Source organism: Erpetoichthys calabaricus, chromosome 6, assembly GCF_900747795.2.
Source record: "Erpetoichthys calabaricus chromosome 6, fErpCal1.3, whole genome shotgun sequence".
Lineage (NCBI taxonomy): Eukaryota > Metazoa > Chordata > Cladistia > Polypteriformes > Polypteridae > Erpetoichthys > Erpetoichthys calabaricus.
Window position 1 is genome coordinate 217,630,879 of NC_041399.2, and position 26,791 is coordinate 217,657,669.

The 26,791-nt window shown below is 45.7% G+C and overlaps 1 protein-coding gene across 1 annotated transcript; it reads left to right on the top strand.

The window, feature by feature from the left end:
- Positions 1-2,132: 2,132 nt before the first annotated feature.
- On the top strand, positions 2,133-26,791 carry rheb (Ras homolog, mTORC1 binding). Its single transcript, XM_028790856.2, has 8 exons — positions 2,133-2,473; positions 14,675-14,746; positions 20,234-20,301; positions 21,836-21,918; positions 22,370-22,426; positions 22,504-22,551; positions 23,530-23,611; positions 26,559-26,791. The coding sequence occupies exons 1-8, from the start codon at positions 2,422-2,424 to the stop codon at positions 26,640-26,642; spliced, it is 546 nt and encodes a 181-aa protein (XP_028646689.2). The 5' UTR covers positions 2,133-2,421; the 3' UTR covers positions 26,643-26,791.

The window sequence follows — 26,791 nt, forward strand, 5'->3', positions numbered from 1 at the left end:
GGCCGACTTGGGGCCAGCCAGGCACGAGCGACGAGGAGAGACTTGAGCAGCTGAACGCAAATGGAGAGTAAGAGGTTTCACTGATCGCAGCATCCACAATCCTGAGGAGAATCGGTCCAGTGGATCCTGGCTGTTCTTTTAAAATGAGTTCAACAAGAAGAACAGGAGGACACAGGTGGAAACTTCTGCACAAACGTTCTGCAGGTCTCTTCAGACAGAAGCACAGGCGTGTAGAATGAGTGACCAACAGTGGGACGTTCAAATCCAGACTGGCTGTCATTCTAGACACAGGGTTCTCCTACGTGGTCTCTTCTAATGTAACTGGACAGCATCTGCTAACATCCAGGCTTTCCCCGGTTCACACACGGTATGCGGTCAATGACTTTCATCAGCTGTCTCGAACTGTCCCTGATGGTCCTGTAGGCTGCTGGGAGGTTCAAACATGAAATGAGGACATTTGTGCTTTACTTTGATGGAATTGCTCCCTTCCTGGCCCCAGTACCCCTCACCTCCCTCTTGACCATCCCGGTACCACCGCAGTCCTCAAAGTCAGGTTTGCATTTTTCCTCAATCTGCCTTTTTACTTATCTCCTTTTATTTGGGCTTTTGCTTATCTGGTGCTGTTGTATTTATACTGCTGGCTGTCACCGTCGATGAAGTTCTCACAACTCGCCTACTCCTGGGTACAGTGGCATCCATCCGAGATCAGAGGGAGGAAACGAAAAAAACCTGACAGACCGAGGCAAAGAAAGGGTGGGCATGGAGCCCCCAGGAGGAGTGTGTGGCCATCGCTCAGGAGGGGGGACGGGGCGCCCATTACGCTCTGGAGCTGCTCTCACCGGGTGGGAGTACAGAGCGCCCGCGCCGGGTGGAGCCAGGACCAGCAGCAGTTTGGGCAGAGCAGGGCTCGGCCCGCATGAAATGGGTGAGCCAAACAAGAGATGCCAGAGCGGCGTCCCTTTTAAAGGAAGGCATCGGGGATTGTTTTAACCTCGTGTTTTTTTTGTTTTTAATGGATTGAATTTTAACCTCCACAGCACTTTTTATTTAATTATTTATTTGTTGTTCATGTTAAGCTCTGCACTTTTTGTACATTTCATTTTTGAATTGCTTTTAATAAAAGCACTGAGCACTTTATACCTTCCCCTTGCTTGGATGTGTGAGAGTCCTCGCTTGTCAGCTCATCCCGGTCATGACTATGGACGATGTGGGTGCGTGGAGTCGACCCGCATTCACGGATGGCTTTACAAGAAGCCACCGTTAGCTTGTGACACTTCTCAACTGGACAAGACAAGATGGGCGTTAGGCAGCATGAAAACATGAGGACTAAAATGTAATGTTCGTCCAACTTAGAGACGATTGTGACAGAACTGACCCCACTAGCAATAGCCACTGAATTTAAAAGACGAGCCATTTTCACTTATCACCTGTCACCTCACTAACGCAGTAAACTGAGAAGCGTTTATTGATCAGGTTAAAGGCGACATGCCCTAAAGCAAGGAGAGCCACACCGAGGTACCAAGTGCTGTATTCAAGGACTCGACTTCTTGGCGTCTGTTCAAAAGACTGGAAAGATTTTTTAAAATAAGAAATAACAGAAATCGGAACAAGTAACAAAAAAAGATGACAGCTATGAGACTCGATCAGAATCAACTCGGCCAAACGTGCCAGAAACGAGCGTCTTACTTCACTTCACGTACATGTAACGTTTGTACCTCAGTGGAGTCGCACGGAGAGTCGGCGGGTGTCCCGCGTGAGCAAAGAGCCGAAAATGCAGGAACGAAAGGCGGCAGGCGCGGCGCTCTGTCCGGCCCATGTTTTCCAGAGCACTGTTTGCGGAGAAGCCCCTAAGCGCGAATGCTGCACGACCCAAAGGATCATCGGACGCCGTTCACTGCCCTGCTCCCCAGCACCCATCCCGCTCTAACTGCCTGCCTGCACTCCGAGTCCAGGGCGCTGATTTTTGTTTCTTTTTTAAGTTCATTTACTGTGTTCTGAGTCACGCCAGCCCGCCTTCTCCTCTGACTGGCAGCTGCAATGGACCAATAACTGCCAGTCAAGCCGTGATTGGCGTCCAGAGCTATCCAGTAATAGGCTAGCGTGGAAAAAGGTCGACTTGCCTCCTCGGGCGTTCGGAGCCAATGGGCGGCGCGACTTTCTGAATAATTAACTGAAGTGTGGAGGGGAGTGACGCAGGAGCTTCCAGATGCTCGCGTTTTCTTCCTTATCTCACATGAAATTGTGGGGAATTCGTGGGACCCTCGGAGTCGCCTTTCGTGGTCGCCTATCGCCCATCTGCCGGTACTAAGGACGCTCCGCTCCCGGCCTCAGGACCCCGAGCGCTGCCGTGGAGCAGCTTTGCCGCCTGCATGGTGTTCTTCTGCCGGCGTGTCGACTGGATGCCGTGTCGCCGCTGAAAAGATGCCGCAGCCGAAATCCCGCAAGATCGCAATTTTGGGTTACCGCTCCGTGGGTAAGTGGGCTTGGCCGGCGTGCGTTTCCACGGTAACGGCAGTCTTCCTGTCTAGCCCGCAGGTCCCGGCGTCTCCCGTTTGGAGCGTTTGGATGCCAGGCCTTTGTGGCAGCATGGAACATGGCATGGTGGCATCAGCAGTGGACGGCCCTTTGCCTCTCTGCCGTGCCCGCTGCACCATTCTTGACCTTTGCCACGGGGCGCAGACTTGGAGCACACATTCTCGTGGCCCCGTTACGTAAACGAAAGGCCGGCATCAGCCGCAGCTTTGAGTGATGGCCATGTGCCCACCGGCTCCAGCCCCCTTGTGCCAGCCCTCAGTCACGCTGGTTGAGTGACAGCGATGTGTAAGACAGTGTGCGCAGGAAGTTATCTATCTATCTATCTATCTATCTATCTATCTATCTATCTATCTATCTATCTATCTATCTATCAATCATATAGTGCCTTTCATCTATCTATCTATCTATCTATAACTGATGAATGCATGGCATGTGTGAAGCATCTTAGACGTGGGGAACTCCTGCTGGTCCTGAACACCTCGTAGCCTCGTCTCACAGCGGCCCTGCATGTTCTGCGTACTCCAAGTCATCTGTTCTAGCCAGAGTGCCAACACCCTCCATCCTGATGTCCAAAATCTAGATCCACCGCCACTCAGCTGGCATCCCAGTGTCATCTTCTGCCATGCTGTATGTCAGTGCTTTATGGCATCTGTCCAACAAGGTGGCCCACAATATTCTCCCTTAGTAAAGGTGCCTCGCTTTAAGTGCCACCTGACAGATTGTTTCACCTGGATGCACTTGTCCAATACTTGAGTATAAAAGACACAATCTAGACACAGTGAGGCTGATCAGTTGTTCTTTGACTCTTGACCAGTTTGGCTTGCTGGTTCTTCATTGTGTGACCCCAAGTGAGGCTTTTCAACTGTCAAGACTTGTATTTTGTCTGTAAGCAGGCATTTGTAAATCATCTAAGTAGAGAAATGAGAGAAGGCCATTTTGATTGGCACTGCCAGCCACCTTATAGAGTGAAGACTTGGTGTCCGGTCAGCCCTGACAGTGTTTTCTAGAATGGTGGTGTGTGTGGATCATCAAACCAAATACAGCAAAGCAAAAGTGAAATAGTCGTCACTCAGCTCCTTCTGTTTGGCCAAGAAGCCAAGAGTTCTTGTGCCAGAGACGCCCCTGAAAACGAGTGTTCGAGGTGTGGATGGTGACTGGGCCACCAGCAGCCCAGGTGAAGTTGTGATTGGCTCACCGGAGAGCTCGGAGGCTTTGTTCGCTTTTTCTTGGACCTTAGGAAGTCTTTGGGTATCTTTCTGAATGAGGCTGCTGGTGATTTCTCGTTCCCATTTTGGGATTATAAGGTGTCCAGTGGAGGAAAAAGGTTTGTGGAGCAACTGGCTAACCTTGGTAAAGCAGTGATGATGATGATGATACCTTTCCTCAGCTTCATCGTCGGTGGCGTGATCACATGGCTGTAACTCAAAGCAAATGTGATACTGGGGACCATTTGTCTGAAGCGTGGTGGGACGTTGTCAGGGCACGTCACAGAATTGCTGTAATCTCGTAGCAGAGGCTTACTGTCTCGTTGCTTCCTAAAGATTCAAAAGCTGCAGCCTCCCTCTTTGTTGGGCAGCCAGCCTTCTGAAGTCCTCAAAACTCGGACTCGGTCAGCAACGAGCCGCCATGAGCCACCCGCTGTTAACTGAAATTGTGTTTTTCTCTCCTCTGTTGTCATCATCTTAAGTTAAGAGGAATTCATATTTGCATGAAAGTTCTTCTCTTGGCCTTTGTGCCAGTTGCGGTCGTTTTACTTTTGCCAGCTTTGTGTGTTTAATAAATAGGTGGGAGTGACGTGACGCTGTAGTCGGTGTGTCTAAGCGTGAAGTGACAGGCGGGTCCGTCTTGTGTGCTCGATGCCGCTGTGTGGGCACACGTCTTTGGAGGGGAGGATGGATCACGTGAAGTAACGGCAGTTGTAGTGGTGCCGATGACCAGGAGCTGTGAGACGCTCGCTTTATGCCATGCCAAGTGTTAAATACTGGCCAGCTCCTTTTAGCAAAGATGTGCTATTTAGAAAAAGGCTTTTGTTAAATCTGCCACACTTTCTTAATAATCCGTTTGTTCAACTGGAGTTTCTGTGTTTCATTTCTCTGCATAGTAAGATGAGGGCTCCTCGGGTACGGCGCATGACCAAAGCATCGTGACGCAGCATCTGGACTAGAATGGGGCTGTCAGACGATACACAAGGTCAGATTGGAGCATTTCGTATTCAAAATACCTTGTAGGGATCTGTGTGTGTGCAAAAACAAAACCCAGCAGGACCTCAGTGTGGTCAGCGCAGCAGGCAGGCAGCAATCTTGTCATCAAAATCCCAAGGTTCGCTTTCCATGTAGACTGAAGGTCACACCACTGCCCTTATTAGATGGCACTCCTGGTTCTCCATGTGCTCCTCAGTAGCCAGTGTGGTGGTCTTCATGCCTGGTGTCTTTGATGTGTTACTCCATTCATTCGGTTCTCCGAGTTTCATTTGGATTATGTGGAGGGCTTTCCCAAAATGGAGTGGTCCTTCAGTCCAATTGTGCAATGAATTGAACGAAAGGTGTCCGCAGTGCATCAGTTTTGGTGGCGTTGGGTAGCCAAAGCCGGAGATGTGGATCTGGACAGTCAGACGTATGGATGAACATCAGAGCCACTGTTGCACCAGAAGTGCCCACTTGGACCCCGTGCAGTGATCGTCTCGAAGCAGAACTGCGGTTCTGCGCCCCCCTGAACGATGATATGTCGTCTTTCCTGGTGAAGGCAGTGACTGAAGGTCGTGTACGAGTCTGATAAGGTCCTGTCTTGTCGTGACTACTGGGAGGGGGGGGGTTCATAGGTGACCACATTTATAAAAATTCAGTTTGGCCGCATTTAGCAGCTCAAGTTTAGAGAGTTCTCATTGGCCTTAAAAGATTTGACCGTAGAGGAACGCAAGGGGCTTTTATTTAAGAGAAACGCACATTGAAATCGGAGACGCTGGCGTCTGAGGTGAGCCTGCTCTGCGATTCACAAGCGAGGCTCTGCTGAAAGGCTACTTAGGATTTTATTGTTGGGTTTTTTTCCCAATTTGAAGGTTGATTTTGAAAATTGGAATAATGACTAGAAATTCTTTCTATTCGTAGACATGAAAATCACCACAATAACAAGTGCAGTAATAATATTAATATTCCAGCTGGAGTAGCATGGGAGACACAGAATGAAACGATCAACACGCTAAGAGGGCTGCAGCTTTAGGCCCTGAATGCTCGCTCCACTATCGACGGGTTTATTTGTTCACATTTTTGTTTTTGGTTCTGTTTTGAAGGCTTCTGATTAAAATGGTGGACTAGATGTTTATGTCGTTCAGAAAGAGTTTGGACATCGGTAATCGGACATCCCCTCGACGCTGTTTTCCTCCAGGCCCCTCCATATCTTGCTCCCCCAAGTTCTGGGTCCTGTCCGTGACTTTCTGCACATAACACACAGCAGTGAGAACTGCGCTCAAAGCGACAGGCGTGATTTTTCTATTCCTGTTGCCAAATTCCGAGAAGTCCGCACTGACATCCGTTTTAGTGGTGCAGCTTATTGGCGTTCGTGGTGGTCTGTTAGGTTGCCTCTGTCGGTTTGTTTTATTTATTGTGCACACGAGAGGCACATTCAGGGTTCCCAGCCATCCAACTCCACTGTTCTGTAAGTCAGAAGTCAGACTTTTAGCGGCAGTGCGATTGTAGCCTTAGTAGCTTGTAGCAAGATATCCACTCAGACGGTGTGGTGGGGTCTTTTCAGCTTAATGTTTACCTTCACAATTTTCTTTTTGCATCATTCCAGGATTGGCGCAACTCTAGGTTTTTGGGGTACAGTTGACCCATCACCCCATTGATGGTGCCAATGTTCATCATCTACTCTATCAACCTGTGAGACTAAGAGACCACACAGGGAATCATTTGTCTAGGGTGTCTTCAGCTGCTTTGCTCACTCACATCTGATGATGGTGGAACGCTGACCAAAACTACCGACGCTGGGACCCTCCTACATGAAATGGCAGATGTGTTCTTCTAGAAAGACAACATTCAGCTCTCAATGCCCGGTCACCACAGATGCAGGACCTCCCCACCATGGAACGTGTGGAACTGGATTGGACGTTCTGTCTTCCATGCCAAGCCACTGTCTGTGAACCTCAACCATTTGTGCCTCCAGGTCAAGAGCGCACATCACAGGAGGAGGACAGTCGTCATCTGTGTTGTCATTTGCATGCCACAGTGCACGACAGGGAGGTGACAACCCATTTAAGTGTGAATGTGCTGTGACGCATGACAATTGACATAGATAAACCAGGTGGGATCACCTTGTGCGTTTATTAAAACTTTTCCGTCGATTCTTTGTTCCTCGATGTGATGCCTACAGGGGGTTCTCTTTTTTCACTTTGCTCCCGTGTGTGTGACCCCCGTTTAGTGGCAGGGGGTTTGCCTTTCCATTATGACTTTTGTGGTCAAGTGAGTGAACACACAAGGCCAAAGTAGATATTGGAGTGCCAACTGGGCCACCCCTTTTTAATAACCGTGCCAGCAGGGCAAATCAAATAAGTGCATGATGGCACAAACAAGAACAAAAAACAGTTATTAGGCTGTAGGGTCTCAAACAAAGACGAAGGTAGCTCTGAAGGGTGGTCAGCGCTTAGGTAGGAGCTCCAGCTGGCGGCCTGCTCTTTCCCAAAGGAGACTCCACCTTTCAGGAGTGTCTTGGTGTTATCGTCCTTGGACCAGGAGGGCCGGAGTCCGTTACCCTCATTGGAGAAAAGGAGACAATACTATCAGTGGCAACGCCCCATTGTGTCCCAGCAAGGTCGGGCTTCTCTCTGATGAGCCCAGAAGATGACCCTCGGACGAGCATGCGTGATACTTTAAGTAGGTCCCATGTTAAAGAGGTGGGAGTTCGAAGGAAGAGCCAAAGTCACGTTAGTGGCCCTTCAACCTGCAGTCTTGGGATCTGGGGACACAAGAGGGAAGGACATGCAGTTAGTGTAGAAGCCTGAAGATGCCCCCTAAAGACACACGTGACAGACAGTACATGTATAAAATAATCATAGTTTTGGTGGGTTTCGCACTCCCCCTTGACCTGGAATGCACAAAGCCTAGCAAGTAATTAAAACCAACCAGTGCGTAAATGAATATCTTCAGACACAGACCCTTTGTCACACTACCTTCCTTCTCTGTTTTCTTCTTCTTCTTCTTCTCATGGCAGGTGTGGTCTTGCCACTACTATCTTCCAGACTCCAAAGGCCTCTGGCTGAGTTAAGGGGGCTTTGTTTTAAAGCTCAGCCTGGGAGTATTTTGGGCTTCCTGCAGCATATCCTGGAAACCCTTCTGGTCAGCCAGGAACCATGACAAATGGGAATGCTCAGCCCCTAAAGCTGTCTCAGGTGTGCCCACCATAGCTGCAATTCCCAGGCAACTCCACAGGAACCCAAACTGGAGCAGCCAGAGAAGAAAAGTGCTGCTGCCCTAAGCACTAAACTGAACATTCAGCAAAGGGGCCTCCATCCTGCAGAACTTCAACGAGATGAACGATTGTCCAGTGAGGGTCCACAATCAAAGCAAAGTTGTACATTTCTCACAGTCTGGGTCTAATCCCAGAGTTTTGTAGCTTTGAGACTCGAATGTGGTGTGAGATGTTGAACTTTGTGAATCTACAATGCTCTGCAACCCTTTGGACCTTGGCATTCCTCCCGCCATTCATCCCTGTAAATCGGATCGTGTGGCAGCTTTGAGGTCACTCGTCAATAGCCATAGAACTGGGGGCAGCAGCTGGATTGCTAGGTCCAGTCTAGCAGGTGAGGTTTTGCTGTTTTTGAGTGTTTTACCGCTGACCACCACAAGGGTTTGTGTTGATTGCTAACTGGCAACTTGAATTTTGAGTGTTACCTCCTGGCTAATCGGTACACCATCGGTCACAACTGCTGCGGACTGTCCTGAGAAAACAATCAGAATGTAAGAGACCGAGTAGAACTCGGTTTGATCATGTGACATGTGAGCGAGTGGGAGATTGGACGAGAGTGTCCAGGAGTGAAAGAGTTGGGTGGCAAGACTGGAAGTTACGTCCCCGGTCAGATCTGGGTGATGACCTCTGGTATCTCTGAGCTCCATACTTGTGGGCTGTTGAGTCCGGACAGTGGTGTGAACCTCTGGAGTTTCATTGGAAGTTGGTGTTCACTTTTTATGGTCTAAAAAGAGCCCCATGTGATCAAAAAAGTGTAAAAAATGAAAGGGCTAAAGGAGTTGGAGGCACCAGTGATGTTACGTTTGCGACTGGAGACCCGAGTGCTCGCAGTGAAGTCATAAAGTGAATTGAATTGAGTGAGAGTTAAGCAGACTGCAATGGCCGTGTCCAGTTAACTTAGGAAGGACGGTTTGTGAAAGACGAGCAAACGTTTTAGTAAATTGTGATACCATCTGTGTCCATCGATGACAACAACTTATGACTTGGACATGCCATGCACTGATTGCCCTTTTAGTCAAAAGAGAAGTAAAGGGTTCAGTCTCTGAAGTTTATGTAGGCGTTTGAAGAAGGCCTGTCGAGAGCACACTGGAGCATGCGCTAGGCCTCTAATGAAGGATCCCAGAATGCCGAGCAGAATTCAGGCAAAAGCCCATCGAGATGTCATATCTGCTCCGGCTTCTTTCAGTTCCACACTTGTTAATGAGGCGTCATGCCAAGCAGCCTCTTAGCCCTCGGATATGTGGTGAGGAGCAGGAAGTTGGGATTCAGAAGCCAAACTGTTGTTGTTGTTCATTTTCCTGCAGTCATTAAATAAAACTCAGGTCTTATGTTTTAGTGCAGGTAAGGCAGCAACGATTTGTTTCTTCTGGGAATCAAAGTCCGACACCCGATGGGTGGACTAGAAACTCAGTCTGCGATATTAAATGTGTCCAGGCTCTCTGTAACAGTTTGTACTTTGAAGCCGTGTAGAAGTCTGACTTGTCCGGGGTCTGGCCGTTTAGCTCCAGCTCTGTCATTTATTTTGCTTTAGTTGATTTCTGGAGCTGCGGTGGGTTGGCACCCTGCCCGGGATTGGTTCCTGCCTTGTGCCCTGTGTTGGCTGGGATTGGCTCCAGCAGACCCCCGGGACCCTGTGTTCGGATTCAGCGGGTTGGATGATGGATGGATGGATGATTTCTGGAGTGAGGCGGGTGGCATGTGAATGCTGTTGAAAAACGTCAGACAGAAGCCTTAACAAGCCGAGATGTTCCCCATTGTCAGAGCCCGAGCGAGAGCTGCTCACAGTCATCCGACATTTGGTCCACTGGAGGGCCGCACTGATGATCTCGGGGTGGGACGAGACGACTCGCGTGAAGTCAGAGTGACGTCACTTTGCGACTGACCCGTGGGATGGTCTTGCACAGAGGCGGACCTGATTTCAGCTGGCCAACAACCTTAAGGATGTGCCAAAGTAGATGGGAAATGGGTGTTATGAGGGAAGGTGGGGGATTTAGGACCCTTAATAGCATTAGCATCTGCAGTGAAGCAGAATCGCAAGCCGGAATCAAAGAAGATAAGTGAATCCATGCTAGTGAAGTCCTGAATGTCGCCCACAGATCCAATTTAAACACCATTTGTACGTTGCACTTGGCATGCACTCTGCTGACACTCTGGCGCTCACCCCCTGCCGACGTGCGTTTTTTTCTGGGACTTTTCTCCACGAGTTATAGAACTAAACGGCTGTCACTTACTCCTGCCCCTTCTTCTCTGACTGTCCTTCCAAGCCTGTTTCTGTGACCTTTTTATATCCTTGCATTTGCCCGCTCCTGGCCTTTCCTCGTCTCCCTCATGCCTGTTCTCTTTATGTCTCCCTCTTGCTGTCCTTTGCTATTACCATGCCAAGGACTGGCGTGATTTCTGGTGTCGGCCTTGTCAGGCTTCTGTGCAGCTTGTTAAAGCTGGGGGGCCATCACACGGGGCTTCGGTGACCCTCTCCTTCACATGGCTTCTGTTTCCCACTTGCCTTTCTAATTGGGAAAATGGGAGCCATTGAGGAGGAGTTTCTTTTCTTTTCTTTTTTTTTGCAGGGTTTTGTAACTGAGATGTTTAAATGATGTGGAAATTAAAAAGTATTAGAAATAATGTATTTGAACACCACAATTTCTTCACTTTGTCTACAGCTATCGACGATTCGGATACAAAGCAATCTTTTTTGGGTTGATCTCTTTTTTTTGTCATTTAATTCCAGATCCGTGTTTCCTCCTTCCTGACTCCTCGTGGTTTGTGTTGACACCTCAGTCTTCAGTCGCTCTTACATACAGTAGTCTGCGTGTGAAATTCAGTCGGCCTTGGCAATGGCTTAGTGTTAAGTCTATGTTGGTGAGTGACTGACCGCACAGCTGCCTTTGAAGCAGGGCTTGTTGGGAAGCAGAGGGGCTGATGGGTAGTGTCGTCACAATCTGTGTGTTAACATACCAGGCCTACAGCCATGAGAGGACCTTTCTAGAAACTCTGATCTACTGCCGTGGGATTTACACGCCAACAGTGGAGGCCATTCCTGACCCACCGTGTACTCAGAGGGCGATGCATAGCTCAGGAGTGAGGTGGACTAATGAAGTGATTTTCTAAATCCATCTTCAGCACAGGAAAGACGGTTATTTCACTTCTGAATGATCACTTCTCTTGTCCAAATTTAAAAGGTTAGGTGTCAAGCTGAGTAGCAGTACTGACCACATAGTAGTCTCTGAAGTTCTACCGGTGCCACACGCCAGTCCCGCTAAGATCGAGGAGCTCAGAAGGTCTAACGCGTGGCTCATATCTCGGTGTAGCTTTATGGGTCAACACATGGGACCTGCTCTGCCGTGCCGGGTTACGTTTAAACTGGACGGGCACCCGCATATATGGGTGGTATATGAGTGGTCTAGTTAAGGATGGAGCGGCAAGTTTCACATAAAGGGACAAGCAGTAGTATAAATACTGTGGGGAACAGCCCGGACACAGACAGGTAGCCATGTTGGTTTCACCAGACACACGTTTATTATACATATTTACAAGTAATAGTGAGCACAAACCCAGTGCCGCAGCACCAATCACCCCTTAAGTCCTTGGCCACACAACACAATGCCTTCTAGTCTCTGGTCCGCCTCCACTCCTCTCCTCTGAGCTCCATCCTACTTCCACCCGACTCTTGCCAATGACTGGAGGGAGGCGGCCCCTTTTACACACCCTGGATGGACTCCAGGTGCGTCCTGAGGAGCTTCTGTAGGCGGTGTATCCGGAAGTCCTCCGGGTGTCCCCAATCCTCTTCCGCCACACCCGGAAGTGCTGGGGGGAAGTGCTGAGGTTCAGGGCTCCCAAGGCATCAGGGCGCCCCCTGGCGGTGACCACGGGCCTCTACAGGATTGAGCTTCCAAGCTCTGCACCTGTGGCCCCCAAAGCAACCAGGGCGGGTGCCCCCTCATGTTCTGGAGGAGTAACAAGCCCTCCTCTGGTCCTCCTGAGCATCCCGGCCGGGCATGAACCCCAGCCGGGTACCACAATACAAACCTACAAGAGAACTTTGAAGGTCAAGTAACTCGGACATTAAAACTGAGTACTAAGGATATCATGAAGGACACGTGATTTATATGTAGTTGCGTGTAACTTTGCTATGATAGGAACAAAAGAAACCTGCCAGAATAATCCGGGTGAGCAGGAGTAGGACACAGACGGGTACACGTGATGTACGAAAGGTGGGGGAGTCGCAGTCTGTGTCATAGGGCAGTGTGTCCCAAACTCGGTCCTGGGGAACCCCTGTGGCTGCAGGTTTTTGTTCCAACGGGATTCCTAATCAGTGACAACACCTGATAGCACTCCTCTCATTTAATTAGCTGGGATTTTTTTTTCTTTTATTCGACATTCAGAAAAGCAGGATTTTTACATTTATAAGACATTTAGAAATGTTTCTGCTTTTGCTAGAGATTTAAATGCTCAACTCTCTTTTGTTGATTTCATTCTATTTTGCCCTCTCTGGGCAGTTTTACCCCTTCGTTTATCTTATTAATGACAATTAAAAACGAGCAGAGAAGACACGCTGACAAACAACACACTGAATAATCAGATAGATAGATAGATAGATAGATCATGTGAAGGGCACTATATCATAGATAGATAGATAGAGTGAAAGGCGCTATATGATAGATAGATAGATCATGTGAAGGGCACTATATCATAGATAGATAGATAGATACTTAATTAATCCCATACTCCAGCAGCAGCATACTGATAAAGAACAATATTAAATTAAAGAGTAATAACAATGCAGGTATAACAGACAATAACTTTGAATAATGTTAACCTTAACCCCCCCCCCCCCCCCCCCCCCCAATTGGTTAAACAATTAGAACACCTAGAAAAGTAAAATGAAAATCAAGATGAAAATATAGTTAATAAGAATAATAAAATACATTATTCCTATATAACTGCTTGGTACATTTTAACAATTTTTTTTTTTTTTTTAGCAAACTTAGTTTTCTAATTTCTGTATTATTCCCTGAACACAGAACTTGGGAAATATCAGATCACTTAATTAGCCCAGGGGTTCAATTAAAGACAGAAGCTGGTTGGAACAAAAACCTGCAGCCACAGGGGTTCCCCAGGACCGAGTTTGGGAAACACTGTCCTAGGGAACATAAGAGCTAGGCTTCTTCCACAGCTTAGTGAGGACGTCTGGGTTCGACTAGAAATAGACCCTCAATGCAAATGGTAAATTCAGTGTGCATCTTTTTAAATCCATGAAAAAGGAATGTGTAGGGAGAGCTATTATAGTCTTGGAGGGGCTTATATTAGCAAAATATTCACTGGGCAGAGCACAAGAACTGGAGTTTTTTGACGCAATGTTTGTTTTTTAGTACACCGAAGCGAGGGCGGCCCGTGTCGTGTAGTAACCAGCATAGAACTGAACGGATTAAGATGGTTGAATCATTAGAACCAGTGACCTTAACATAAGAGATTCTTTGGTGTTCTGGCAGAGTGTGGATGCAAAGACTAAAACTGTTAGCAAATTGTGAAGATTGTCACGTGGCCCCAGGAATGCAGCGTCCTGCACTGATCTGTGAGCTCTCGGAGAACGTGGCACAGGTCCCAGCATAGGGACATGGCTTTGAGTTGTTCCAACACTTCCATTGTGACTGATTTACAGTAAAGTGAAAGGTGCGTAGTTCTCAAGGCAGCACTGACTGGAAGTTTTTGAAACTGGGACTATAGAGGCCATCTTGAACCATTGTGAAACTTAATCCGAAATGTCTATTGAGACGAGCAAGCAGGCCCAGGTATCCTTGAAGTCGCAGCGTCAGGGTCAGGTGGCACTGCGTGTGTCCTGAGCAGCACCAGGGTAGTAAGGGGCACCTCAAGTCACACAACTGCTGTCAAAGCTGCAGTGCTGCACGTCTCTGATCATCAGCTCAAGTGGTTGGTTTTTGTTATTTTTCTTCTTCTTCTTCTTCATTACACAAACAGTTTTATTCAAGTCGATTTGTAAAAGCAAACCAGGTGTTTGCCACTAAAGCAGGTTTCAGATATGAAATCTACGTTTCCTTGTCCTTGAGGTTTAGTGTCTAGTGTGTAGGTACCAATATAGAGGTCAATAAAAATAAACGAGAAAATTGTGTAACATTTTAGGGTCATCCATTATGGAATCCAGAACATGCCGAAGGTTTCTCCCAACAGGCTGCCAGCTGTGCATGCTGGGCGCTGGGCTGTCATTTCTGTTAAGATGCTCCAACAGAGTAGCGCTTGATGTAGTGGTGCCCTCTAGTGGTCGATGCGTAAATAGCTGATTTCATGTTTTATTCCCATTTCCCTTTGCCCTATTTAAAGTAGCTGAGCTGCCTGACTGTGACATGAGGCGACTAAAAAGCAACTCTCTCCCTTCACAGCTTTAAAAACCAAATCCCAAAGCAGAATTAAATCAAAAGTAATCACCTCACACGTGGAACCAAAGTGTCTGATGCCTGCAGTTCCTTGGTTATCAGCCGCCGCGTGGTCGGATGGCCTACCTGGCGTCTGATTTCAGGGGCTGCTCCAACGTCTTTAGAGATTTGCAGTCTTGCTATCTGCTGCTGGGTATCGATTGCTCTGCAGAAAAACCGGAGTCATTCAGATTTCTTTTTGCTGCTGCTTTTCAGGAATTGTGTGCTTTACGCCATTTCTGTCTCTTTTGCAGGGAAGTCTTCGCTGACAATCCAGTTTGTTGAAGGCCAGTTTGTTGACTCCTATGACCCCACCATTGAAAACAGTAAGTATGACCCCAGCTCTGTACTGGCCTGATGAGGTCATTTTTTGTGTTGGCAAGCTGCAGCCTTCAGACACTGAAACTCAAGGAAGTCCCCATCTTTTGACGCAGTGGGCCTTTCTAATCATCCGCATCTTTCAATCAGGCAATCCTTAAAAGCAGACCCCAGCAGAAGGTTCCTTACTTAGCAGACATGGCTGTAGTGTGGTACCCGATACACTGAGCCACTAGGACAGTGAAATCAGCAGAGCAGAACTAACCAGCAAAACGGGCAGAGCACTGGAGGTACACTGGGCAGATTGTACACAGCAGATATCAAAGTTAACCAGAAAATGCCACACGGCTACAGAGTACATCTGAAAACCTCGCAGCAGGGACATCAGTGTTGCTGCCCCCTGCATACACAGACATTCTGCCCCAGTGCCCTGCAGTTTGCTTGTGTTCCCATCCTCGGGACACAGAACAGGACAGTTTGAGGCCTGATGTCCTTTGTGTGTATGGCACATTTGGGGCACACATTTTTCCTCGATATTCCGTCTATTTACATCAAGCTCTTGAGTTTATTGTGTTAGTCTTGTATGAATATGTTACAGTAAGCATGATAAAGAGCGATTGAGCCTCCAATATCAAGTTCAGAATCGGCCTTCTCACCACTGCCAAGCCATCGGTTGCCCGCTGTGCAGTTCTCACAGTTGAATAGCATTTGTTGACAAGCAAGCCATCATAACAGGAAAATTTAGGAAAGCCTTGCAAGTGTCTTTTAGAAAAGCGTCTGACTTGCACATAATAGAAGAAAGGAGTCCAGAAAGCTGAAGTGTGAGGCGTACAGTAGATGTTTGGGTCAATGTGGAATTGTTTAAGGGGTCCACAGCCAAGATTGAAGTTTTTGAAGATTTATCTTTCGGGAGGGCAGTCGATTATAACATCTCACATTTTGTGAGAGAGTGTGGATTCGTTAAATTCCTGCTTAGCAGACAGTAGTTACTCATGGTAGGGAACATAAAGCAGAGGTCGCCCTCCAAGGACAATCAATCAATACATAAATCAATAAATGAAAGTGGCAGAGCTGGAAGTTAGTGAGTCGCAGGCTGCCCTCAACTTCAGATCTTCATGCGATGGATTTTTGTAGTCCGATTCCTCCTTACATCCCAAACTGACACAGACTTGTTACAATTGTGTCTGATTTATTGAGTTGTCAGCGCAGTCTGCGCCTGAACTCTGTGAAATAAACCAAATTGAATGGAGTAGACTGAAAACTTTTGGAGGGTATTCATTTTGACAGTGCAAGTTCCTGCATTTATCGAGTATTATCATCTAGCCTCCCACTTTCAAGTTGGATGCATGCATTAAAATTAAGGCGATCTTTTAATTGTGAGTCCAGGATATTTGGACAGTTGTGAGAGAAAACCAATAAGTACAAGCTGAAGTGCACGGGTACTGCCTGGGAATAACTGGCTCTTTTTGAGGTTAATTTGAAATTCAGTGGAACTGCTCCTTTACGCCCAACACAATTAACTGGTCATGAAGTGCCAACGTTGGACTGGCGATATAAAGTGCCAGGTCTTCTTCACACAGCCCTTACGGTCCTCCATATATCTGCTTGTTCACAGGTGGGGACGTTCAGCAGCAGACCACAAACCACAATGGCGGCAGAGGGTGGTCTGCCTGCAGCCTGTCCTTAATATTCACAGTGTGTCTAATGGACGTGAAGTCATGCCAGCATGTGTGTGGATTGGTGCTGCGCTGCGTTTGGTTTATTTATTTATTTTAAGCCTTTTGAATGTCAGGAAGGTCAAAATATCAAATAAGACGTCTTTGCTAAGTGTCAGTGCAGTAGAAGGTGGTCTTCTCTAAACTGGTTAACCATCTCTTTAATTCCTTCTGCATTATCCATTTCTGTGATGGCCTTCTCTGTAGCTCTTGTGCCAGGACCTCCTTGGCCTTCTCCTTGTGCCCTTAACCGCACAAGTGTTGTGAATTAGAGTTTATTGTGTTCTCTTTGCTGTTTGACACTTTTATTGTGTTATAAAAGCTCAGTGGTAAGAGATTTTGCATATTCATTATCGATTCATTCATACGCCTTTCAGGCTTAGAATTTATTTTTGTGTGAAGCATCAGGCATTATTAGTCTCCTTCAGAAAGTCTCCTCAAAGCGTTCTGGCTGATATCTGAATAGGGCTGTCAAATTAGCCAAAAAATAAAGTTCAAGCTGTTAAATTAAAAATAAGTAAATATTTGAATATATTTGATCTTAGGTTAGCCATACTGGCTGTTACGTATACATTCGTATGTGCTTTTTTAAACTTAATTGTTATAGTAATGGCAGCAGTGGTGCCCGCAGCAAGCACAAACAACAACAGCAAAAAAAGTAAATCCTCGCAGTACTCGGGCAACTGATCTTTAAATATAAAAGCTGTCAAAATCCTGAGCAACTGCACCCCATAAAAGGGAGGCATCTTGTTTTCAGTCTGTTACTCATGACTGGATCACCCAGTCTTAAACCGCCCCACCTGCTGGGCACGACAGCACCGTCTGTCCCAGTCACCCCTGTCATCCAACTGTCCTGGGCTCCACCCCAGGCCTGCCTCCCATTCCTCACGGCTGTCCTTGGAGCTGCAGGACACCAGCCGAGTGCAACAAATGAGACCCACGTAGCCACCTGGCCAGAAGGACATCATCTTTAGAGACGCACCCAGAGATAATAAAATATCAGGAATAATGAGGAGAAGCTCTGTGCCAGCATGTGTGGCTGCTTTTATGGCCCACCGTCCTGACAAGGATGAAGAGGAATACGGGGCAGTCAGTAAGACCACCACAGGGTGGGGGACAGGCAGGTTGTTTTATTAATGTGGATGTGTCCAATGGGCAGAGGCAGGGTGTCATCTGTGTTAAGGCATGCAAAGTAAAGAGCCAGTTGGCACACGTGGATTCACTTGGAAAAGTGGGATTGTTGTGGTATCAAGTCAGGGCCTGCGCAGTCTGCCTCCTTTTTATTCTCCGTTAGGCTTTGATATTTTAGTAAAGGTGGCCCATTGTTTTAGGCATTGTTCATCAAACCCGCCACCACACAACTGTGGGACACGGCATGTGGGCCGACACTGAAGAGTCTCTGTAACACAGCAGAGTGATGAAAAAATGAACTCCAAACCTCTCCGTCTTCTTGCCGTAGAGTTGCCTATCTGGCAGATGCCATCTTGTTTCAGCCTTGAGCGCCCCTTGAACGGGTCTTCTGTAAAGAAGGCCATTTTGACTTCAGTGTGGTGCCACTTTTTTTGTCCCTTTCAGTTCCTTAAGATTCCTTTAATATTACAAAATGTAATGATGTGTTTATGTCTGTATTTTAAACCGCCTGTTCCTTGGTGAAGCCTTCTTTGAAGTTGTTTAAAGGAATGAGACGTCTCAGATGCTGAATCCTGCAAATGTCGGGCTATTAAATAAAATAAGCGAGGATTGCCTGTTTTTTCCTTTCTTCAGTCCTTTTGCTCCCCAAATTAGCAGCAGCAACCCTTCAAAGTCACCAACAGAACGCTGACAGTAAAGTTTAACTTTAGTACGGCTAATTTGGAGCAGATGCAGCAAAGTCTAAAAGGGGATACGCTTTGAAGTGTAGAAACAGTCAAGGAGCTTTAGAACAGGGTTTAAAACATTCTACATACAAGTTCATCCCAAAATCTGGAATTAGTAGGAAATTGAAAAACCACACAGTGGGTAGACAAGGAGATAAAAAAGAAGCTGCAAAGAATAAAACAGACAAGTAAAGCTTACAAGACTAATACCTCCATGGCGTATGAGAGCCGCCATTAAGAGGGATATTAGCGACGCTAAAAGGTAATTCGAGAGAAATAGTGGCGAGAATTTAAAAGAAAACCAAAAAGAGATTCTGCCAGTGTTTTAGTAGTAAAAGAACAGTCAAGCCAGAGCTGGAGAGTATTAGGAAGACTTAAGGAGAACTAAAATATACAGACAGGGAAACGGCAAATGCTCAAAAGTTGCTTTTTACTAAGGTTTTCACACGTGGAGTGCACACAAGTCCAGATAAAGAACCCCACGGGCACCTGGGTGACTTTACGAATATAGCTCCTCAACACGAAATTGGTCATACTGTATGCGATATTCCAGTGGGGGGTGCGATTTGGAGCCCCAATTGATGATTATGGCACCAGGCTGAGGAGCACAACTGACAGGGTAGTATTTAGCAAAGTTCTGCCTGGGCCGTGTGCCAGTCCAGGTAACATTGAGGAGATTAGAAGGCTTAATGCATGGCTCAAATCTTGGTGTAGGGTGGAAGGGTAGAGTTGTAAGGGGCATTGTGACTCCTTTTGAAAGAGGAGTGTGTAGATAATTGTCTCAGACTCAGGAAGCAGAGGGTGATGGCGTGAGGTACCTTATCAGAATTGGTTGATGTTAAGTGTGGTGTCCAGCAGATGTCGGAGCTGGGGCTACTGCTGTTTTTAATATATATAAATGATTTGGATATGGATATAAGTAACAAGCTGAATTGAGTTTGCAGATGATAGCAAGATTGGTGGATTGGCAGATAATCAAGAATCTATTGATTTTTCACGGAGGGACTTGGATAGCAGACCAGCTTGGGCAGATTTGTGGCTGATGAAATTTAATGTCAGTAAATGTAAAGTATGACAACGTAGGAAGTAAAAATGTGAGTTTTGAGTACACAATGAGTGGTCTGACAATCAAAAGTCCACCTTAGGAGAAGGATGTAGGAGTCATAGTGGACTTGACACAGTCAACTGCCTGACAGTGTTCAGATCCCTTTAACAAGGACAACAGAATGTGAGGTTATATAGCGCCCTGATGTGTATTGTACAAGTCCAAGGAGGTTATATGTGACTACAAAAAGGACATGTCAGCACTAGAAAAAGTCCAGAGAAGAGCAACGAGGCTGATTCCTGGGCTACAGCAGTTGAGTTATGAGGAAAGATTAAAAGAGCTGAGCCTTTACAGTTTAAGGAAGAGGAGATTAAGAAGAGACATGACTGAAGTATTTAAAGTGATGAAGAGGATTAGTCCAGTTGGTTGAAACTGTGATTTTTAAAGTGAGTTCACGCAGAGAACTACAGGCACATGGAGTAAGTGACCAAGTAGTGTGGTAAACTGTACTGTAGAACTTTAAGGACCTTTAAAACTCAACTTGATGTTACTTTAATGGAATTAGGTGGATAGACTTCTTAGGCTTGTAGGGCTGACTGTTTCTTCTTAAAGTTTTTCTACTGTTCTAATAGAAATGAGCACAGGCAGTATGGACACAGTGGGTACTCTCTTTTGTGGTGCTGTCAACTTTCCAGGATCTCAAAGAGTTGAAATCTGAATTGGTGGCCTTTCTGGCTGTTTGATGGCACATATTTGTTAAGATAAACATGGAGTGAGCCTGGGACAGATCCGGCAACACGTTTTTTATTTTATTTATAAAGTGGAGGGTCATGAATGAATCTAATTATATTGACCTGCCCCCTTCTCTTTCTCTCACAGCATTTACAAAAATGATCACAGTAAATGGTCAGGAGTACCATCTTCAGCTTGTTGATACGGCTGGTCAGGTAGGCCTGTTTACTTTTTTCTCTGTTTCTTGAAATCTCTCTTCTTAGTGGACTTCTTCTGTGATACTGGTCAGTCTCCAGGTGCACATTCCCCCTTCATAAATCCTCTGCTCAGTGTCACTTGTGTCCTGCTTTTTCCACATCTGAAAGAGTATTGCAAGAAAGTGGCATTAGAATAGGTGGATTAGAAACTCCTATTGTTGTCAGCTGGAATAAGCCCGCTGAGGACTTACTGACATGCCCATTGTCGTCATTATCAAAATACGAAAATTAATTCTGGTGAATTTGTTGATGAAAGAAAGGTCAACATGATGGAATAACCTTAAACACAATTACATAATTGCATCCTTATTGCAGGCATAGCATAAGGATATTTTATCAGAACATCATGCAAGGTACCACGTCAAGTGAGATTGAAATGACTGGGTTTGTAATGATTGATGTTTGTAAGCATAACAGAGATACTGCAGGCTGCAGTTACACTCTGCTGCATTTACAGTATGTCCTGCCGTCACACAGGGCACTGTGAGAACTTCATTTTTCAATTGCGTCTTCTGAAAACCAGCACTGCACTGGTGTGTCTTGTCATATACTGTGGAAAGTATTTGCAGAAGCGGAGGGGCACATGTAAGCCAATAATGGCATCACAAAGGCGCACCAGAACAATTATAATGAGAAAATCAGGATCAGTACTCTCATTCCGTAGTATACCGTAATTTTTTTGAAAACCGACCGTTACTTCACTGAATAAATTTCTTGGCAGTAATAATCCTATTCAAGGAATTCATCTCACTCTATATACAGATACACAATATAATAATGTATTATATACCCATGATATAATATATGGGTAAAAATCAAATTGTTCTGTAGTTGTCGTTGAACGAAGGTGCATTTTGGTGTCTCAAAACACATGCTCTATGATAGCTGTTGGGCCTGGGATTGTCACATTTAGTGTTTGTGGTTTATGTGCTTCTGCTGATGACATTATTGCCACAGACATTTCTACATTGAAGGTCCAAACAACAACAGAAAGTGCATAACTGTGCATGCAAACTGTCAAATTCAAAACCTTTAGAATATAAACGCATGGTGGAGTGCTCAAATGACGCTTCTCTTAAGAGGTTCATTTTGTGGCCTTCCTTTTTGTTTGTACCAGCTGAACATAATGGCCTATTAGGTTTCCTACAGCATTTGCTTTCCTTCTTGTGTTTGGGTGCACACTGCATTGAAAGCAAGTTGATTAGTAGAGCAGAGTAATTCCATGCAGGTGGCCAGTGGCTACAAATCTGCATGCAGATCCTTCATAGATTATGTCAAGTACAGAAATGCTGAATGCAGAAATTAATTTTAATATACCCAAAAAATTGCAGGTCTGGGTCCGTTGCTGTGGTCCATGAGAATTGGCCATAATGTTCGTCTGGTTGTCTCGGTGCTTCATAGGATGGGCAGAGGGTACCATGGGATATTGCTTGGCTAGCATGATGACCTCAGAACCCATTCAGCATGCACAAAACTCTGCTTTGTTTTGCAGGATGAATACTCCATTTTTCCTCAGACATACTCAATAGACATCAATGGCTACATCCTGGTCTATTCTGTCACGTCTAACAAAAGGTAATGAACCTTGGCTTGGGCAAGCTGCAGGATCTCACGGTATTTTCAGGATCTTTCTGGAATTTCATATAGAGAATTCCCGGGACACCTGTGATAAAGCTAAGAAATCCAAAAAGGCATGAAGCTTGTTGTGTTCACTGCCATGTGCGCAATATTTAAATCAGCTGGGCCTGCATGGCTGCAAAGAGCGGGAGTGACTTTGCCAGCTCTTCTAAATTAAGAAGTGCTCAGCTTATATGCAGCGTGCAAGTCCAGGACCACATCAGGTCAAAGTGTGTATACATCATCTTCATTTTGTGTCGTGTTTAGCTGTTTGAGTGTCCACTTGGCAAACTGCATAAAATAGCAATGGCAGAGGAGTGCCTATAAAGTAAAGAGAACAGGCAGGGTGTTGTTTCACTGGCAGCTCATAAGAATCTTCATCTAATCCTACTTCTTTATCTCTCTGCAGTTTTGAAGTTGTCAAAGTCATCCATGAGAAGCTGCTGGACATGGTGGGGAAAGTTCAGTAAGTTAGCTTTGATTTGCTGTGTGGCACATGAATGTGACACTGGAGTCTTAGCGGCTATTTGTCTCTATCTGTAGGGTGCCCATTATGCTGGTAGGAAACAAAAAGGACCTGCATATGGAAAGGTGAGTCAAAAACAAAACACCATGGATGCCTACTGATTTTTGGGGGTGATGAATAGGGCCGACACCGTTTAATTGCAGTGGAATGCATAAACCCAAGTAGCTGTGTATTCTAGCTATGGTGTTCATCCAAAGAGATGGTAGCCTGAATGCCACCCATCCCTCATGTTGTGCAGACAGTAACACGCCTATGGACAAGTCTTCTATATGGGTGCGGTCCATCTATATCGCTCTTGCCTGTGGAGCAGACAAGGAGATGAACAGTTAAATTTTGTTTGGCTATGCATTTCCTGGGAGACACTCATTCATCTTATTCTGCCTGATAGATCCACCTTGAACACTGGGCAAGGGTGATTCAAACCACACATGTATTTGAGTACCCAGATGCCTCTGGAAGAGTTGGGAGTAACTTTGCCATATGAAGCTGGTAGCTGGTGTTGGTTCATGCAGATTGGGCTCCCCTTGCCTGGACACACACATGTGCTCTGGGACTGCGGTGTCCTCAGTGTTACTCCAGAGTCATTGTAGCCAAGCATTGCATCACCTTTAAGGGAAGTTGGTAATTCCTTGATTCGCAGTCTTTATTCTGTGTGGTTATGATTCCCTGTGGATGAGCATATGGTGCTTTTTTTTGTTGGATGTGTATATAAAAAAGTAAATCAAAGTAAAGTAAATCTTGTATGATCTGCACATACAAATAAGAATTTAAACAACATATGACTGCATGCACAGATCTGGTAGAATGGAAAGCACACATTCTTTACATGGCCAGTTGGCACACCTTGGATGCCAGCCTCACCTCCCAGCAGCAGACTGGTGGCTGACCCTGTTAAAAGAGAAGACTGTCGGAGGAGAGAGTCCTCACTGTGCTGCATTTCAGCGTGTAACATACTGTATATACTAACATATAGTGTTTGAAGGGAGGTCCGGCCTCAGTCACTTGCCATCTTTATGCTCTTCTTGATTTTCTGTTTTCTTCAGAGTTATTAGCTGCGAGGAAGGCAAAGCTTTAGCAGAATCCTGGAATGCAGCATTCATGGAGTCTTCGGCGAAGGAGAATCAGGTATGTTTCTGTGTCTCGATGTCGCGGTGCTTCAAAGAAATACAAAGGCAGCATGATCCTAAGCATGGAAGTGCTGCTTTGGCCCTCGGACTGCCTTGTGCTTTATTGTAGGTTTGTTATGTGGGAAACTGAAAAGATGTGAAGAGCCAGCTTTGAACATAACATTCCTCAACTCTCTTAATCCAGTTCAAGGCTGCTTAGGGGCTGCAGTTTATTCCAGTGGTCTCGCACTGGGCATACTTGTAATTGCCAATTAACTTAACCAGCAGGGCATGGGGTATGTGGGAGGGCAGCTGTTGTACCGAAAGGAATATCCAGGCAGACACGGCTTAAAAGTACAGACGACACACACATGACTGTCCCCAGCATTCAAACCTGGGGCACTAAATCTGTCAAATGGCAGTGCCACTTACTACATCACTGTGCAAACCCGTAAGCATTGCAGATACGTTTACAAGTACTTGTAGGTGTAGTAAGCTGAGCGTTTATATGACCGTTGGTACAGAGAGAGATTCAGAGCCATTCTGTATGCCCCGTTGAATGAGGATGACATTTCATTTAGGAGATTGTTGGAGACCGAGACATCACCTTATGAGTGGAAATGGAAGAAGAATTGTGGAGTGTTTTGTGTTACTGCTGCGCGAGAGTTCATTCAGATATGAGGTTTGCTCCTTAAAACTTTGTTTTTTGGTTGCTGCTAAGGAGCCACGTGGGAATTTTTAAGGCTTTTTTCTCTTTTCAAAATGTTGCTTTTTTTTCTTTTTCACCCACACAGGATTAAAGGTAACTGAGTCTGTGGTGAAACATCAGGAAAATGTACTTGTACTTGAATCCAAAACTAGCGTCAGTGAGGTAAAAAAAAGTTGGGAGATCTGAAAATTGAAAGTTCACCTTATGAGAAGGAATCGGGAGTCAGAGAGAACTCATCACTATCAACTTCTACTATCTGTCTTCTGCTAACTTTGACTACTATCAGTTATTTGAGCAAACTGTTTAGTGACCCTTTGCTAAGAGTTGATGCATAGCTAACATTTCTAGGAAGACGTTTACCCCTACATTGTGCTAATTAAATCAACACCTACAAGATATTTTAATACTTCACTGATAAGTGGTTTATACCCAGAACTGGGTTTCACACAGCAGTGGGCCTGAAACCCCATATCCATTTGTAGCACCTTCTACTAAGGAAACTGCAGCGTCACCTCATAAGCCTTCAGAGCACATGGAAGCAGAGCTACCAGACTACTGTGACGCCTCGGGTGTCTTTGCAAGCACAAGGAGTTCCTCCGCTGTTGCCAAAGTAGGGACAGAGTATTCAGTGCTTGCCCTAGACCCAAGGCTGTCTCTGCTCCAAGTACCAGGCAGAGGGACATTTGCTAAGTTTGAGAGAGCTGAGATAATTTTATGCACTTAAGTCAGACAAAAATGACTTCCTATCTGGATAACAAGCAGGTAATACCATGCCATGCAGCTGGTATGGCATGACTCGGTGATGTTTGTAAAATACCCAATCGGTCAGCAAGTTCATGTTGAAAAGTTCCTGTGGCTAAAAACCCAAGGGTGTACAGAACTTTCAAAGGAACAGGTAGAACACAATTACTTAAAGACTGCCTTTGTAATGTTGGCAACGCTTCAGCACACAGAGGCAAGAGGTTAGCTCTTGGAAATCAAAATCGGCTTAGAAGCCAGTCATCACCACAGGACAAGAAATCAGAAGAGCGTGCGTGTTTACCAGTCCTACTAATTCTTCCATTTTTGATGTCTTCTAACAACACTGAAGCAGCCATGGTAGTTGGAATAATTTGGCCATTCCATGCACCATTATATTGTTAGAGAATGATTACAATCAAGTGCATTAAATTTATAAACAATATGCAATTATATTTGGTGTATTTGATAAAGCCCACATCATGGATGCCAGTCTAAAAAAGAAAGGGAAGCCACATATCATCAGTAGTACTGCTTTGATGCTGGGTGCCGGCCGTTTCCAAAACCAAGGATAAACTTGTACGCATGTTCTGAGGCTGCCATGAAAATGTGCATAGCATTACGGCAAATTTAGTTTTTATACATGTTGACGTGAGAGTAGCAACAAGCATACACAAGATTTTTGTGCATACGCATGGTTTATACATGAGGTCCCTGGAGTTGCAGTGGGGAGTTCAACAAAGACACCAATAGGCCATTGAAAGGTGACCAGGTAACCCAGAAATACTTTCCAAATGTTACCTGGAAGTGTTGTCGAACCCCCTGGCTTGAAAGAGAAGAGTGAAACTGTGGTGAACACCACGGGTAGTCCATTGTCCTGTGCGTTTAGGGAGGCCAGAAGGCTTTGGCTTTGTTATTTTCATCCCCTTCTTGTATTATTCTGCACCAGCCCACTTTGTTTGCGTGTTTTCTGAATTAAATCCCGTTTTATTAATTCGGTCTTTCTGGTCCTAATTGGGTGTGGGGGTGGCTCATGAGTGCCCTCTGTAGTCCACACTGTGTATTATATATATACTTGAACATGGTAAACTGGATAGTGACTTTCTCAATTTTAACATCAGCATTTACAAGGCAAATTGGCTTATATTGTTCACATTTTAAAGAATTGTTTTTTTGTTTTGGTGAAGCTTCCATATTTTGCACACAGAGTGCTTTATGCAGGCATTCTCTCCTGTCACTTGCCTACAGAAGGTAACAATGATGCTAATAAACTTTTTAAAAATAAGATAACATCTGAAGCCTGTAGCTTTTTAGTTTATCTAGTCTGCTAATGCTTGATGTCAGTTTTTAAACTTGTTACATCCAGGAGAGTATGGCAGTGGATTCATTCCCCAAGCTGAATACGTTGGCTAATCTCTTTTTGTTTTTGAGCCCACAGCAGTTTAGAATTGTGTGGACGGTTTGTGGACTCGGTCCTTGTAAGTATGACTCCGACACTCTCACCTCTTGTGTTTTTCAGACAGCCGTCGAGGTGTTCAAGAGGATCATTCTGGAGATGGACGGAGGAGCACCACCAGGGAGGCCATCATGCTTCCTCATGTAGAGCACTGCTGCCTGCCACTGCTCGACCCCTCTACTTGAAGAGCCTAATTGCCTCTTTTCTTCCCAGATAGATAAGCGCCTGCTTTCCTTTTTAACTTGGAGAGATGATCAGAGCTTCCCCATCCTACTTTTTGCAAGAGCATCACTTTA